Genomic DNA, 15,661 nt, shown 5'->3' with positions numbered 1-15,661 from the left:
TAAAGCAGAAATAAAGATCTACTCAGACCCAAGTCCAGAGCCATTGCCATCTCTCTACCCACTGTCAGTGTACTCCATTGGGGCCAATATAGGAGCTCTGATGGATAATGATGTAAAGAGAGCTTGATTCAAGGGACTTTCTATGAGGGAGTTCATGAGATCTGAGTCAAATCATAATTTAAATACTGCCTCATTTCCTAACATTTTAATTCAGGTTGGACTCTGGCTAAATTGAACATCAGGGGAAATCTTGGTGGGAAAACAGAAAGGAAAGAGGAGTCACCAAAGGACAACATGTGGGAGCAGGAGCGGAAGTGCTGAACATCCAGATGCAATGCCTTTCACTCCTTCATTCCACAAGTCTATTGTGGGCCTACTCTGTGCCAGACTCTCCCCTAGCAGTGAGCAAGGCCATGTTTGCATTCAGGAGAAACCATGGGAAGCAGCGAGTAAACATGGTTGAAAATATAATAGAGCAGAGGGCTTGTAACAAATAATACGCACATACATATACAAGATAATTAAAGATTCTGACTATCATTGCAAACAACACACAGGGTGATGAGGTGGAGGAGTCTTGGCAGAGAAGAGTTCTCTGAAGAGGTGACATCTGAGCAAGAAAAGCAGGCAAGTGGATGTCCTAGAAGTGAAGAAAGGGGAGTCTTTCAAGCAACAAATGTGCGGTCGGGCAGATGCTGAGAGATGTGTATAATGAGGATAGAATGTCTGCTGGATTTGACACTTTTTATTTTATTTTATTTTTTTGCTTTTTAGGGCTGCACTTGCAGCATGTGGAGGTTCCCAGGCCAGGGGTCTAATCAGAGGTACAGCTGCCGGCCCATGTCAGGGCCACAGCAACGTGGGATCCGAGCCGCATCTGGGACCTACACCACAGCTCACTGCAACGCCAGATCCTTAACCCACTGAGCAAGGCCAGGGATCAAACCTGCAACTTCGTAGTTCCTAGTCGGATTTGTTTCCGCTGTGCCATGATGGGAACTCGGGATTTGATGCTTCTGTAAAAGCAGTCCCAGTGGAGTGGTGGCAGTAGAAGGGAGATGGGAGGGAACTGAGGTGAAGGAGTGTGGATCATCCTTTTTTATTATTATTATCATTTAAGATTTTATGGCCCCACCTGCAGCACATGCAAGTTTCCAGGCCAGGGATTGTATTTGAGCCACAGCTGTGACCTACACCATAGCTATGGCGATGCTGGATCCTTTTTTTTTTTTTTTTAAGTATGTGAAACAGATATTTATTACAGAACAATATTTTTAAACCATATTTAAAAAAAAAGTGTAATTCCACACACTGACAATGATTTAGTAGCATAGCAGTGCCTTAGACTGGAGAGAGAGATTCATTCTTGATGAATTTGCATGTAATAAAATCTCATGACATTTGATTCCAAAATATATGTATGAAATGGTTTGACATGATTAACAATTTAAAGGTGACTATAAACATTAGGTCAAGACTGGGAGAGTGATATTTAAAAAAAAAAATCAGGAGTTCCCGTCGTGGCGCAGTGGTTAACGAATCCGACTAGGAACCATGAGGTTGCGGGTTCGGTCCCTGCCCTTGCTCAGTGGGTTAACGATCCGGCGTTGCCCTGAGCTGTAGTGTAGGTCGCAGAGGCGGCTCGGATCCCGTGTTGCTGTGGCTCTGGCGTAGGCCGGTGGCTACAGCTCTGATTCAACCCCTAGCCTGGGGACCTCCATATGCCGCGGGAGCGGCCCAAGAAATAGCAACAACAACAACAACAAAAGACAAAAAGACAAAAAGACAAAAAAAAAAAAAAAAATCAGATAAATTCTTTTTTTTTTTTTTTTTTTATTATTTTCCCACTGTACAGCAAGGGGGTCAGGTCATCCTTAGATGTATACATTGCAGTTACAGTTTTTTCCCCCACCCTTTCTTCTGTTGCGACATGAGTATCTAGACATAGTTCTCTATGTTATTCAGCAGGATCTCCTTATAAATCTATTCTAGGTTGTGTCTGATAAGCCCAAGCTCCCGATCCCTCCCACTCCCTCCCCCTCCCATCAGGCAACCACAAGTCTCTTCTCCAAGTCCATGATTTTCTTTTCTGAGGAGATGTTCATTTGTGCTGGATATTAGATTCCAGTTATGAGTGATATCATATGGTATTTGTCTTTGTCTTTCTGGCTCATTTCACTCAGTATGAGATTCTCTAGTTCCATCCATGTTGCTGCAAATGGCATGATGTCATCCTTTTTTATGGCTGAGTAGTATTCCATTGTGTATATATACCACATCTTCCGAATCCAATCATCTGTCGATGGACATTTGGATTGTTTCCATGTCCTGGCTATTGTGAATAGTGCTGCAATGAACATGCGGGTGCACGTGTCTCTTTTAAGTAGAGCTTTGTCCGGATAGATGCCCAAGAGTGGGATTGCAGGGTCATATGGAAGTTCTATGTATAGATTTCTAAGGTATCTCCAAACTGTTCTCCATAGTGGCTGTACCAGTTTACATTCCCACCAGCAGTGCAGGAGGGTTCCCTTTTCTCCACAGCCCCTCCCAGCACTTGTTATTTGTGGATTTATGAATGATGGCCATTCTGACTGGTGTGAGGTGGTATCTCATGGTAGTTTTGATTTGCATTTCTCTTATAATCAGCGATGTTGAGCATTTTTTCATGTGTTTGTTGGCCATCTGTATATCTTCCTTGGAGAAATGTCTATTCAGGTCTTTTGCCCATTTTTCCATTGATTGATTGGCTTTTTTGCTGTTGAGTTGTATAAGTTGCTTGTATATTCTAGAGATTAAGCCCTTGTCAGTTGCATCATTTGAAACTATTTTCTCCCATTCTGTAAGTTGTCTTTTTGTTTTCTTTTTGGTTTCCTTTGCTGTGCAAAAGCTTTTCAGTTTGATGAGGTCCCATGGGTTTATTTTTGCTCTAATTTCTATTGCTTTGGGAGACTGACCTGAGAAAATATTCATGATGTTGATGTCAGAGAGTGTTTTGCCTATGTTTTCTTCTAGGAGTTTGATGGTGTCCTGTCGTATATTTAAGTCTTTCAGCCATTTTGAGTTTATTTTTGTGCATGGTGTGAGGGTGTGTTCTAGTTTCATTGCTTTGCATACAGCTGTCCAGGTTTCCCAGCAATGCTTGCTGAATAGACTTTCCTTTTCCCATTTGATGTTCCTGCCTCCCTTGTCAAAGATTAATTGACCATAGGTGTCAGGGTTTATTTCCGGATTCTCTATTCTGTTCCATTGGTCTGTCTGTCTGTTTTGATACCAGTACCACACTGTTTTGATGACTGTGGCTTTGTAGTATTTCTTGAAGTCTGGGAGAGTTATGCCTCCTGCTTGGTTTTTGTTTCTCAGGATTGCTTTGGCGATTCTGGGTCTTTTGTGGTTCCATATAAATGTTTGGATTGTTCGTTCTAGTTCTGTGAACAATGTCATGGGTAATTTGATAGGGATTGCATTGAATCTGTAGATTGCTTTGGGTAGGATGGCCATTTTCACAATATTGATTTTTCCAATCCAGGAACATGGAATATCTTTCCATTTCTTTACATCTTCTTTGATTTCTTTGATTAAAGTTTTATAGTTCTCGGCATATAGGTCGTTTACCTCTTTGGTCAGGTGTATTCCGAGGTATTTGATTTTGTGAGGTGCAATTTTAAAAGGTATCATTTTTTTGTATTCCTTTTCTAATGTTTCATTGCTGGTATACAGAAATGCAACTGACTTCTGAATGTTAATCTTATATCCTGCCACTTTGCTGAATTTATTAATCAGTTCAAGGAGTTTTGGGGTTGAGTCCTTAGGGTTTTCTAGGTATAGTATCATATCATCTGCATACAGTGACAGTTTGATCTCTTCTCTTCCTATATGGATGCCTTTGATTTCTTTTGTTTGTCTAATTGCTGTGGCTAAGACTTCCAAAACTATGTTGAAGAGCAGTGGTGAGAGTGGGCATCCCTGTCTTGTTCCAGATTTGAGTGAGAAGGCTTTCAGTTTTTCCCCATTGAGGATTATATTTGCTGTGGGTTTATCATAAATGGCTTTGATTATATTCAGGAATGTTCCCTCTATACCCACTTTGGCGAGGGTCTTGATCATGAATGGATGTTGAACTTTGTCAAATGCTTTTTCTGCGTCTATTGAGATGATCATATGATTTTTGACCTTTTTTTTGTTAATGTGGTGTATGATGCTGATTGATTTGCGTATGTTGAACCATCCTTGTGAACCTGGGATGAACCCAACCTGGTCATGGTGTATAATTTTTTTGATATGTTGTTGGATTCGGTTGGCTAAGATTTTGTTGAGAATTTTTGCATCTATATTCATCAATGATATTGGCCGATAGTTTTCTTTTTTGGTGGTATCTCTGTCTGGTTTTGGAATGAGGGTGATGGTGGCCTCATAGAATGTCTTTGGGAGTATTCCTTCTTCAACCTTTTGAAAGAGTTTAAGGAGGATGGGCACCAATTCCTCTTTATATGTTTGATAGAATTCACCTGTGAAGCCATCTGGTCCTGGACTTTTATTTGTAGGGAGTGATTTTATGACCTCTTCAATTTCATTTCTAGTGATTGGTCTGTTCAGTTGGTCTGTTTCTGCTTGATTCAGATTTGGCAAGCTGTAAGATTCTAGAAAATTGTCCATTTCTTCCAGATTGTCAAACTTGTTGCCATACAGTTGTTCATAGTATTCTCATGGTTTTTTGTATTTCTGCTGTATCCGTTGTGATTTCTCCTTTTTCATTTATAATTTTGGTGATTTGGGTTCTTTCTCTCCTCTTTTTAGTGAGTCTGGCCAGGGGTTTGTCAATTTTGTTCACCTTTTCAAAGAACCAGCTCTTGGTTTTATTAATTTTCTCTATTGTTTTTTGAGTCTCTATTTTATTGATTTCTTCTTTGATCTTTATAATTTCCTTCCTTCTGCTGACTTTAGGACTTTTTTGTTCTTCTTTTTCTAATTCGTTTAGGTGGAGGGTTAAGTTGTCAATTTGGGATCTTTCTTCTTTTTTGAGAAAGGCCTGGATTGCTATAAATTTCCCTCTGAGCACTGCTTTCGCAGCATCCCATAGATTTTGAGAGGTTGTGTCTTCATTATCATTTGTTTCAAGGTAGTTTTTAATTTCCTTCTTGATTTCCTCATTGACCCATTGGTTTTTTAGTAGCATGTTGTTTAGTCTCCATGTAGTAGGTTTTTTCTCTTTGCTTTTCCCATGGTTGATTTCTAATTTCATGGCATTGTGGTCAGAGAAGATACTTGAGATAATTTCTACGCTCCTAAATTTATTGAGATTCGCTTTGTGTCCCAATATGTGGTCGATTCTTGAGAATGTTCCATGAGCATTTGAGAAGAATGTGTATTCTGCTTTTTTTGGATGTAGTGTCCTGAAGATATCAATTAAGTCTAACTTTTCTATTGTTTCCTTTAGGATCTCTGTTGCTTTATTGGTTTTCTGTCTAGAGGATCTGTCCATTGATGTGAGGGGGGTATTTAGGTCTCCTACTATGATTGTATTCTCATCAATATCTCCCTTTATGTCTGTTAATATTTGTTGTGTGTATCTGGGTGCTCCTGTATTTGGGGCATATATGTTGACAATAGTAACATCCTCTCCTTGGATGGATCCCTTAATCATTAAATAGTGTCCGTCTTTGTCTTTCTTTATGCCTTTTGTTTTAAAGTCTATTTTGTCTGATATGAGCGTTGCGACTCCTGCTTTTCTGTCATGTCTATTGGCGTGAAATATTTTTCCCCACCCTTTCACTTTCAATCTATATGTATCTTTTGTCCTAAGGTGAGTTTCTTGTAGGCAGCATATTGAAGGTTTTTGCCTTTTTATCCACTCAGCCACTCTGTGTCTTTTGATTGGGGCATTCAGTCCATTGACATTTAAGGTGATAATTGATAGATGATTATTTATTGCCATTTGAACCTCGTGTTCCAGTTGATTCTATGGTTCTCCATTTTTTTTTTTTTTTTTTTTTGGTTGGATGGTCTCCTGTTATCAGATAAATTCTTTAGCAAGCAACCATGTACCTATGTATGTTTGAAGATCAAGGGTTAAAAATCTGTTCCTGATGAATACCATTAAGCAAAGGATGTATTAACATCCATTACACGTGTGTTCCAAAAACAGATGCTGGATCCTTTAACGCACTGCATCGGGCCAGGGATTGAACCTGCGCCTCTGCAGTGACCCAAATTGTTGACCATTTTGCTATGGAAGGGAGCAGAGAAGTGAAGGCAGCTGGGTAGAGGGGACATCAGTGCCTCAATGTTTGATTGGTCCAGAGCATCACTGTGTCAGTTGCCTGATTGAGCAGGATAGATGGGTAGAGAATAAAGGGACTCAGCTGCCTTTTCTGGGCTTCATAGCTTTTGCTTACTTTTTCCTTACCATATTTGCAGGATTCTCTGCTCCCTTGTGGTATCAAACACTACTAATCTATAGACACTTCCCCTGCGGTCGATCCTCTGAAAGTCTCTCTAGGTTAGTTCCCCGTTACAGTGCTGCCACCTGGGAGCAGGGGTAGGAAAGGATCTGAGGGCTACTTTCCTTCCCTGCTCCAAGGTGGCAGACGAGCTCAGTCTTCCCCAGAGAGACACTATGCTTGGACAAAGGTAAAGCAGAAGTGTTTTCTGTTTTCTTTCTTTTTTAAATTAAAGTATAGTTGATTTACAATGTTGTGTTAATTTCTGCTGTACAGCAAAGTGATTCAGTTATACATATATAGATTACTTTTCTTATTCTTTTCCATTATGGTTTATCACAGGATACTGAATATAGTTCCCTGTGCTGTACAATAGGACCTTGTTGTTTATCCATCCTATAAATATTAGTTTGCATCTTCTAATCCCAAACTCCCAGTCTTTCCCTCCCCCACCCTATGTATTTTAAAGTAAACCTTTTATTATGTGTAACACAAAATGGATATACCTTTCTTTACGTCATCTCCCACTCACTGCCCACCATCAGGAGTATCCATTATTCAGATTTTTACCCCTATAAGTGAGTTTCGCCTATTTTTGAACTTTATGTAATAGGAAATACACTCTTTGTGTCTGACTTTTTCTGCTCAACAGTATGTCTGTAAAATTCATCCATATTGTTTCATGTAGCAATAGTTTTTTTCATTCCCATTGCTTTAGAATATTTCACTGTGTGAATGTACAATAACTTATTTATCTCCTGCCAAGTGACACTGGGTGGTTTCCAGTTTTTGGTCATAGTGAACTGTGTTCCTGGGGCACATTTGGAACTTTCTCCAGAGTATCAATCTGGAAATAGAAGTTGGGTTATAGTGTGTGCAGGGTATGTTCAGTGTCGCTAATTAATGTCAAACTGTTTTCTAAGCAGTTGTCCCCTTTTACACTCCCATCTGCAGTATATGAAAGATCCTGTTGTCCTGGAGGGGCCAAATTGCCTTTTCAGTGTGCTACAACCTGGGGACTGGGCAGGACCAGGCATACCCTTGCAGTGCCAGTCCTTTGGTTGGTTCTCTGACACTCAGGCCACAGCAACTTCTGTTTACTTGCTCCCTCCAAGTAAAGGGTAAAGGATTCAGATTAGCTCGAGGTCCCTGATCACACGCTCTGTTACCCTGGGAATATTGGTAGGGTGTTGAATTTAATTACATAATCACGCTTAAATCAACTGAACATTCATAGGCTATTTTGTTCTTGTTCTGGACACTAGTGGGAAATGGAGAGGGGCACAGAGAGAAAGGGAGAAGTAATATTTTCAGTGTACCTACTTTGTTCCAAATTTTGTGTTAGAAACTTTACGTTTTGGTTATAACTTTTTATTTTTTTGCTTTTCAGGGCCGCACCCGTGACATGGCATGTGGAGGTTCCCAGGCTAGGGGTCGAATCGGAGCTGTAACTGCTGGCCTACATGCCACAGCCACAGCAACTCGGGATCCGAGCCGCCTCTGTGACCTACACCACAGCTCACAGCAACGCTGGATCCTTAATCCCCTGAGCGAGGCCAGGGATCAAACTCGCAATGTCGTTTCCTAGTCGGATTCGTTTCCATGGTGCCATGACGGGAACTCCTGGTTATAACATTAAATCCAAAACACAGACTTACAAGGTAGTGTCTCAGTTTTGTAGATGAGGAAACTGAGGCTCAGAGAGGGGGTCATTTGCTCACGTGTCACAGAGCTAATTGGTGACAGGATTTAAAGCCTGGTTTACCTGATTAAAGAGCTCAAGCTCTTTACAGTGTAGCCCTTAGAGGAGGCAGTGTCCCTGCTGCTCTGTTGGCTTAGCTTGTCAACACAAGAACTGCGTTCTTCTCACGTCTGCTTGCTGTATTCATCCCCAGAACTATGCTGGTCAGTAGAAATGGCCATCTCATTCAGTGATTTAAACTGCATTTTCTTTTCAATCATGTTTTGGTTTCCTTTATCTTTCTTTCTTCCTTTTTGTTTTCATGAAGATGTTTGGGTAGGAGTTCCCACCGAGGCACAGTGGGTTAAAAATCCAACTGCAGCAGCTCAGGTCACTCAGGAGGTGCAGGTTTAATTCTGGCCGGGTGCAGTGGGCTAAAGGACCTGGTGTTGCTGCAGCTATGGCTTGGATTCAATTCCTGGCCCCGGAACTCCCATAATCCAGGCCGTGGTTGTGTCCTTAGGAAAAAAAAAAAAAGTTTGGGCACATTTTGCAGCAACGTGGATGGACCTAGAGGTTATCATACTAAGATAAGTAAATGAAGCAAGTCAGAAAGAGAAAGACAAATACCATATGATATCACTTATATGTGGAATCTAAAATATGACTCAGATGAACCTATGTATGATACAGAAAGGGACTCACAGACATAGAGAACAGACTTGTGGTTGCCAAAGGGGAGGGGGAAGGGAATGGTATAGACTAGGGATTTGGGGTTGGTAGATGCAAACTATTACATTTAGAATGGATAAACAACAAAGTCCTACTGTAGAGCACAGAGAACTATATTCAGTATCCTGTGATAAACCATAATGGAAGAAGACTATGAAAAAGAATATATATATATATATATATATGTATGTATAACTGAATCGCTTTGCTGTACAGCAGAAATCAACACAACATTGTAAATCAACTATACTTCAATTTAAAAAAATGAGAGGAAAAAAAGAAATTTGGGCACATTAATGCAACAGGTCCACTGGAAAATAAGACTTACTTTGAGGAAATAGCTTTCTACCTGCTGGTCTAGTATCTTAACCAGAGGTGAGATTTACAGAGCCAGAAAGACAAAGACAAATACCATATGATATCACTTATAACTGGAATCTAATATCCAGCACAAATGAACATCTCCTCAGAAAAGAAAATCATGGACTTGGAGAAGAGACTTGTGGCTGCCTGATGGGAGGGGAGGGAGTGGGAGGGATCGGGAGCTTGGGCTTATCAGACACAACTTAGAACAGATTTACAAGGAGATCCTGCTGAATAGCATTGAGAACTATGTCTAGATACTCATGTTGCAACAGAAGAAAGGGTGGGGGAAAAAATGTAATGTATACATGTAAGGATAACCTGACCCCCTTGCTGTACAGTGGGAAGATAAAAAAAAATATATAAAAAAAATAAATAAAAAGACAGAGGCACTGTGAAATCTTCTGGTCCCAGTTATGATATGGGACCTTGTATTATTTAAAAATTTTTTTTGCTTTTTAGGGCCACACCTGGGGCATGTGGGAGTTCCCATGCTGGGGGTTGAATTGGAGCTATAGCTGCCAGCTTACGCCACAGCCACAGCAACACGGGATCCCAGCTGCATCTGCAAGTGACACTACAGCTCACAGCCACGCCGGATCCTTAACCCGCTGATTGAGGCCAGGGATTTAACCCACATCCTCGTGGATCCTGGTTGGGTTCATTAACTGCTGAGCCACAAAGGGAACTCCCGATATGGGGCCTTTTAAATCTGAAGAAATGAAAAGGATAAAAGAAAGTTGAGGAATGGCTCAGTTTTCCTTGAAAGTAAAGGTGCTACAAAAATGATTAGTGTTGGGAGTTTCCATGTGGCTCAGCAGTGATGAACCCTACTAGGATCCAAGAGGATGCAGGTTCTATCCCTGGCCTCTCTAAGTGGGTTAAGGATCCGGTATTGACATGAGGTGTGGTGTAGGTTGCAGATGCAGCTCAGATCCCAAGTTGCTATAGCTGTGGCAAAGGCCAGGGGCTGCAGCTCTGATTCGATCCCTAGCCTGGGAATCTTTATATGCTGTGGGTCTGGCCCTAAAAAGCAAACAAACAAACAAACAAAAAACAAAACAAACCAAAAAAACAAAAACCCAAACAAAAAAAAAAGATTAGTGTTGTATTTCATTATTTACTGTATTTCAGATATAATAGTAGCAGTGGAGAGTGAGACGGGTGAGGCCAAAACATGTAGCAGGAGAAAGCTGAGTCAGTCCTGGGATGAATGGAGACACTGCAGAGGCTAAAGAGGTGAGGCAGGATCTGGGAGGAAACTCACCACGGGCACTCCCATGGGCTTGCAGGAGGATGAGGATATAAAATGTCAGAATCCCAGAGATGGGCAAGACTGAAATGAGTTATCTTGTCCATTGCCCTATTCATTTTCTTTTTTTTTCTTTCTTTTTTTTTTTTTTTTTTTTTTTTTGCCATTTCTTGGGCCGCTTCCAGGGCATATGAGGTTCCCAGGCTAGGAGTTGAATTGGAGCTGTAGCCACCGGCCTACGCCAGAGCCACAGCAACGAGGGATCCAGCTGCATCTGCAATCTACACCACAGCTCATGGCAATGCCAGATCCTTAACCCACTGAGCAAGGCCAGGGATCAAATCCACAACCTCATGGTTGCTAGTCAGATTCGTTAACCACTGCACCACGACGGGAACTCCCCTATTCATTTTCAAATAAAGATCCCCTTAGGCTTTCTCAGGGTATTTGCTTGTAAGCTGTATAGGACTTAAAAACGTATTAAAAAAAAAAAGATACAGGAGGTGTCGTGCAAGCAGCAGCTAAGCTTTTGTGACTGCCAATTACAGTCAGTACAGATAGGGATTGGAAATGCCTGGGATTGGATAGTAAGGAGGGCGGGAGAGCTGAAATGCCTTGTGAAAACCCAGGCGCCCACGTGAAAACATCGTGGGATGTTTCCACTGTGAACACTGTCCTTCGTTGTGTAATCCTACTTTCATCATCAGGATCAGACTTATAAAGTGGCCTCCCTGAGGACATTTTCTGACTTTATGGTGTGAAGTTCCCTCAGGCTCTTAACTCTGGACAAACCTGAATGGTTGACCAGAGCAAAAGAACATAGTGTTCTGATAAGGCCTTTGTGTCTTCTTTGTCTCTTATCTCACAACTGGGGCCTCCATTCTGGTCAAGGCACTGACTTTCTTGAAGTCTGTCCATCTGTGAAACATCTGCGAAGTTTTGCTCCGTGGGTTAAGTATCCTGCTGGAAGTTTTGCCTCCCAGAATCAAGGTGAAGACGGACAAGCCGACGTCAGGAGCGGAGTTGCCTCTCAGGTACAGAGCTAGCCTTTATTTTAGCCAGTGAAGCCCTTGCTAACATCTCTAGCTATCAAGGGGAGTACCCAACTATAAGAAATGTTCTCTAAGATTTTCATTGTCTTTCAGAGGATTAAAATTTAGCTGGAGAGCTAAAAGCAACATACACACAAAAATGCCAAATCATGTGGTGGTGACCAGATTGCTGTAAGAATTCAGAGGAGGGATAAATCAATAAGAGCTGGAGAAGTAAAAAGAGATCTTCTTAGAGAAAAGTGGGACTCTCAAGGACTAGAAAAATGCAGAAAATTAGAAAGGAAGAAGGATGAGTTTGCCAGCATAAGCAATTGTAAGAAGAAGCATGGCAAGAGCTGGGAGCCAGATAGGGTATATGTTATATATTGGGGGCCAGTGGGAAATAACATCCCAGTATATCCTCTATCCTCTGTCCTAAAGGTCCATCAGTGACTTTGCTACTTAAGGGACTTGGAGCCATGGCCAGACAGCCACCAGGACTGGGTGCTCTTCCTGGGTCCATTTTCTAGTAAGGCATTCTCTTTCCTTCCTTGGTTCAACTTTGGTCTGATGTGATAGACTTTCCTGTCTAGGAAGCGCAGGTGTAGGAGGCATTGCTATTTAACAGAGACATTTTATAAATCTTAAACTTCAGGGTGAAACTTTACTGTTTAAAAAAAAAGTCTGCATTGGGTCTGGGGATCTGTATTTTTAAGAAGCACCTACTGATTCTGTTTCAGGTGGTCAGTGGAACATACTCTGAGAAACACTACCATAAACCAAAGTAGAATTGATAATGGAAGTGCCAAAATGTACTGGACAGTGACACATATACTGTTTATGTGTTTCTTGGCTTCCTCAGCTTTGAGAACTTAACCTCTATCTATGGCTCTTATGAAATTTACATGGTTATCACTTAAGGAGTAAGATCTCGACACTGTTTTGCTGTTCAGTTTTGACTTCCCAACATAGATTGCGATCACCTTAAAGACAGAGATGCACCATTGAGAACTTTGTCTAGATACTAGAACAAAGGGTGGGGGAAAAATGTAATTGTAATGTATACATGTAAGGATAACTTGATCCCCTTGCTGTACAGTGGGAAAATTAAAAAAAAAAAATTGAGGACCTGGATTTAAAGGAAAAAAAAAAAAAGACAGAGATGCCCTCAGGCTTTTCTTATTTTCTCCATAGTAGGTAAGGGACCATCTTTAAGGTTGGAAGGTAGCTAAAAGGCTCACCTTTATCAAGCCTTCCTAAAAAACCTGGAAGCCATTTACTATTTGGGAACTTGTAGTAGTTTTCTAGGGCTGCCATAATAGAGTATCAGACTGGGTGGCTTAAATAATACATGTTTATTTCTTCACAGTTCTAGAGGCTGCAAATCTAAGATTAAGGTGTCAGCAGGGTTGGTTTCTTCTGAAGCATCTCTCTTTGGCTTGTAGATGCCCATCTTCTTCAGAAGAGCAGCCACAATTCTGGGAAGTGCTTCATCAATTGTGACTCACAGATGGTCTTCCTTCTACGTGTGTCTGTATCCTAAACTCCTCTTCTTGTAAGGACACCCATCATTTGGAATCAGGGCCCATCTAATGACCTCATTTTCACTTAATTTCCTCTTTAAAGAGTCTATCTCCAAATTTACTCACATTCTGAGGTACTGGGGGTTGGGACTGCACATTTCAGCCCATTACAGCCATCTAGTTTCAGCGTCTAGAAAGGTGCCACTCTCTTCTCATACACCTGTTAGTCTTGTAGAGTAAGTTCTCTCCACCCTTTAGCTCTCCTCCTCCACTTCTTAGAGACATGCACCTGAGTGGCCAGAACGCTCTCAGGAGCCTGTACTAGAAATTGGCAGGTTGTGGCGTGCACCAAACAACACAACACTGAGGAGTTGAAATTCCAGGTGTATTGTCTTAAAGACATAGCTCTCTGCCCACTCTCTGCCCAGCTGTCTTTACATGTGATGATAATAATTAGATTATTATACACTGTGTAAGTGGTCTTGGCGTATCCTAACTCAGCCTTCATTTTCTTTCACTCTAGCTCTTTTACTAGGCTTTTCCTTGGCTAGATCTTTAGAAAGCTCAGTTATGTCAAATGTGCAGTGAGATTGAAAGCAGAACATATAAGGGCTTGCTGAAGTTTTATGTAAGGACAGTTTTTTTTTTTTTTTCTTTTTTTGCCTTTTTTGTTGTTGTTGCTATTTCTTGGGCCGCTCCCGCGGCATATGGAGGTTCCCAGGCTAGGGGTTGAATTGGAGCTGTAGCCACCGGCCTACGCCAGACCCACAGCAACGCGGGATCCGAGCCGCGTCTGCAACCTACACCACAGCTCACAGCAGCGCCGGATCGTTAACCCACTGAGCAAGGGCAGGGATCGAACCTGCAACCTCATGGTTCCTAGTCAGATTCGTTAACGACGGGAACTCCCTATGTAAGGACAGTTTTGAACATAACCCCTCAGTTTTGCAGTGCTTTTAAGGCTGATAAACTGCAATATCACTAAGGAAGAACCTATTATAAGTAATAGGAACTATGAAAGGTAGATGAAAAATAAAGCAGGCTACCTCAAGATTTTTAATTCTTCCCAAAGTCACTTCCTTCATGCAGCTTCATAGAGCACTATTAGGGAGAGGCAAAGCTTCCTTCTTCACAGGCCTTCCCCCCCCTTCAATCAATCAAGTCAAACATCTTGTTAAACCATGAGTTTGTGCTCAGTTATCTTTACATTCTGATTTTCCTCTCTGTTCAGCTGACAGGTGCATCTAATGACAGACAGTTATCATGAAACATGGGTCACTGCTTTGTGAAGTTCACGTCTTTCTAAATTTCTGTTTCTAGCCCCTTTATGAAAATTTTTTTTTTCGGAGTTCCTGTCGTGGCGCAGTGGTTAACGAATCTGACTAGGAACCATGAGGTTGCAGGTTTGATCCCTGGCCTTGCTCAGTGGGTTAAGGATCTGGCGTTGCCGTGAGCTGTGGTGTAGGTCGCAGACACGGCTTGGATCCCACGTTGCTGTGGCTGTAGCATAGGCCGGTGGCTACAGCTTCAATTGGACCCCTGACCTGGGAACCTCCATATGCCGTGGGAGCGGCCCTAGAAAAGGCAAAAAAAAAAAAAAAAAAAAAAATTTTTTTTTTCATTTTAGGGCCACACCTGTGGCATATGGAAGTTCAAAGAACTAGGGGTTGCATCAGAGCTGCAGCTAAGGCCTATGCCACAGCCACAGAACACAGGATCCTTAACCCACTGAGTTCAGGGATGCAACCTGCTTCCTCAAGGATACTAGTTGGGTTCTTGACCTGCTGAGCCACAACAGGAACTCTGTCTTCGGTCTTGACTAATATTCCCATCTTCCCCACTTCTACTTCTGCCCAAGAACTTCTCAGGTGTGTATCTCTACCCTACTCATTTTTTGCCCCCTGGCACAGAACTTCTTCGCACCAAACTGCCATCCTTTATACTTCTCTTGGCCTTTAATACAAGCTTGTGTAAGGATCAAAAAAGTATTCTGGGCAGGATTGGAAGGGGTTAAACTCACTCATTCTTCTAAAGTGTAGTTTATTCTCCAATTTTCCTTTTTTTCTCTCCCAATAGTTGTATTATATGTTGGGACTCTTTCTAGTTACTCTTAGTTTCCAACACGCAGCTACCTCGAAAGACCTGCTATCAAATAACTGGCAAAACTAGAGAAATTGGTTGGCTACTTCTCAAAAGCTGCCCTCTGTTTTTCCGGGCTCAGGGCAGGCAGGGAACCCTGTCCTTTGGCTTAGTGCCCTCTTTACTGAGCTTCCCTCATTGAGGCTTCCGTTCAGTGCTCCAGGAGCCAGCACCGCAGACTCCTTGGGGGTGGGCCAGCCCGACGAGGCCGGTTATGTTGGCCCAGAACAGGGGTTAGTTTGCCTGCACTAACTTGGAAACCAACCTGTGTGGTCCTGGGCAATTCATGGATGCAATGCCCACTTCTTCGGGGCGTTGGGATTGAACACCGCCAGGTCCTCACGGGGCTCGCTCACCATCCACCCCACTCAGTCCCGCTCGGTTTTGGGCTCCCTTCCCGCGCTGCGAGCCGGCGGGCCCCGGCCCCCTTCTCCCGGATGGCAGACGCGCGTGGGACCATACCCCATTCCTCTGGCCGCCGAGAGGGGGAGCCGCGGGCCCTG

General features: G+C 42.3%; 1 protein-coding gene and 1 long non-coding RNA gene across 28 annotated transcripts in view; one reads left to right on the top strand and one right to left on the bottom strand.

The window, feature by feature from the left end:
* ACACA (acetyl-CoA carboxylase alpha) overlaps positions 1–15,661 on the top strand; it is a 293,326-nt gene that overhangs the window by 34,370 nt on the left and 243,295 nt on the right. For 6 of the 27 annotated variants that reach the window (XM_084982963.1, XM_084982953.1, XM_084982962.1 and 3 more), the window contains exon 2: positions 11,357–11,499. The exons of 9 other annotated variants lie outside the window; for them this stretch is intronic. Coding sequence is in view for 7 of the 18 variants with exons in the window: in XM_084982942.1 (XP_084839068.1) it covers positions 11,976–12,025 (50 nt within the window). In the remaining 11 variants the exon portion in view is untranslated. Of the gene's footprint in view, positions 1–10,347; positions 10,453–11,356; positions 11,500–11,937; positions 12,026–15,661 lie in introns of those variants that run through there. 12 more of the 27 variants (XR_014820334.1, XR_014820332.1, XM_084982949.1 and 9 more) reach the window with 4 other exon arrangements.
* Positions 3,567–15,651, bottom strand: LOC146398236 (uncharacterized). Its single transcript, XR_014821355.1, has 2 exons — positions 15,424–15,651; positions 3,567–8,636 (listed from the first exon to the last, which is right to left on the bottom strand). It is a non-coding gene; the product is annotated as an uncharacterized LOC146398236 (long non-coding RNA).

The sequence above is a fragment of the Sus scrofa genome, chromosome 12, assembly GCF_054392235.1.
Source record: "Sus scrofa isolate SSC_HxYL_T2T_F1_AM1 chromosome 12, Sscrofa_HxYL_maternal_Yorkshire_Landrace_v2.0, whole genome shotgun sequence".
Classification (NCBI taxonomy): Eukaryota; Metazoa; Chordata; class Mammalia; order Artiodactyla; family Suidae; genus Sus; species Sus scrofa.
The sequence above is the reverse complement of the archived record's forward strand: the minus strand, read 5'-3'. Positions and strand labels throughout refer to the sequence as shown.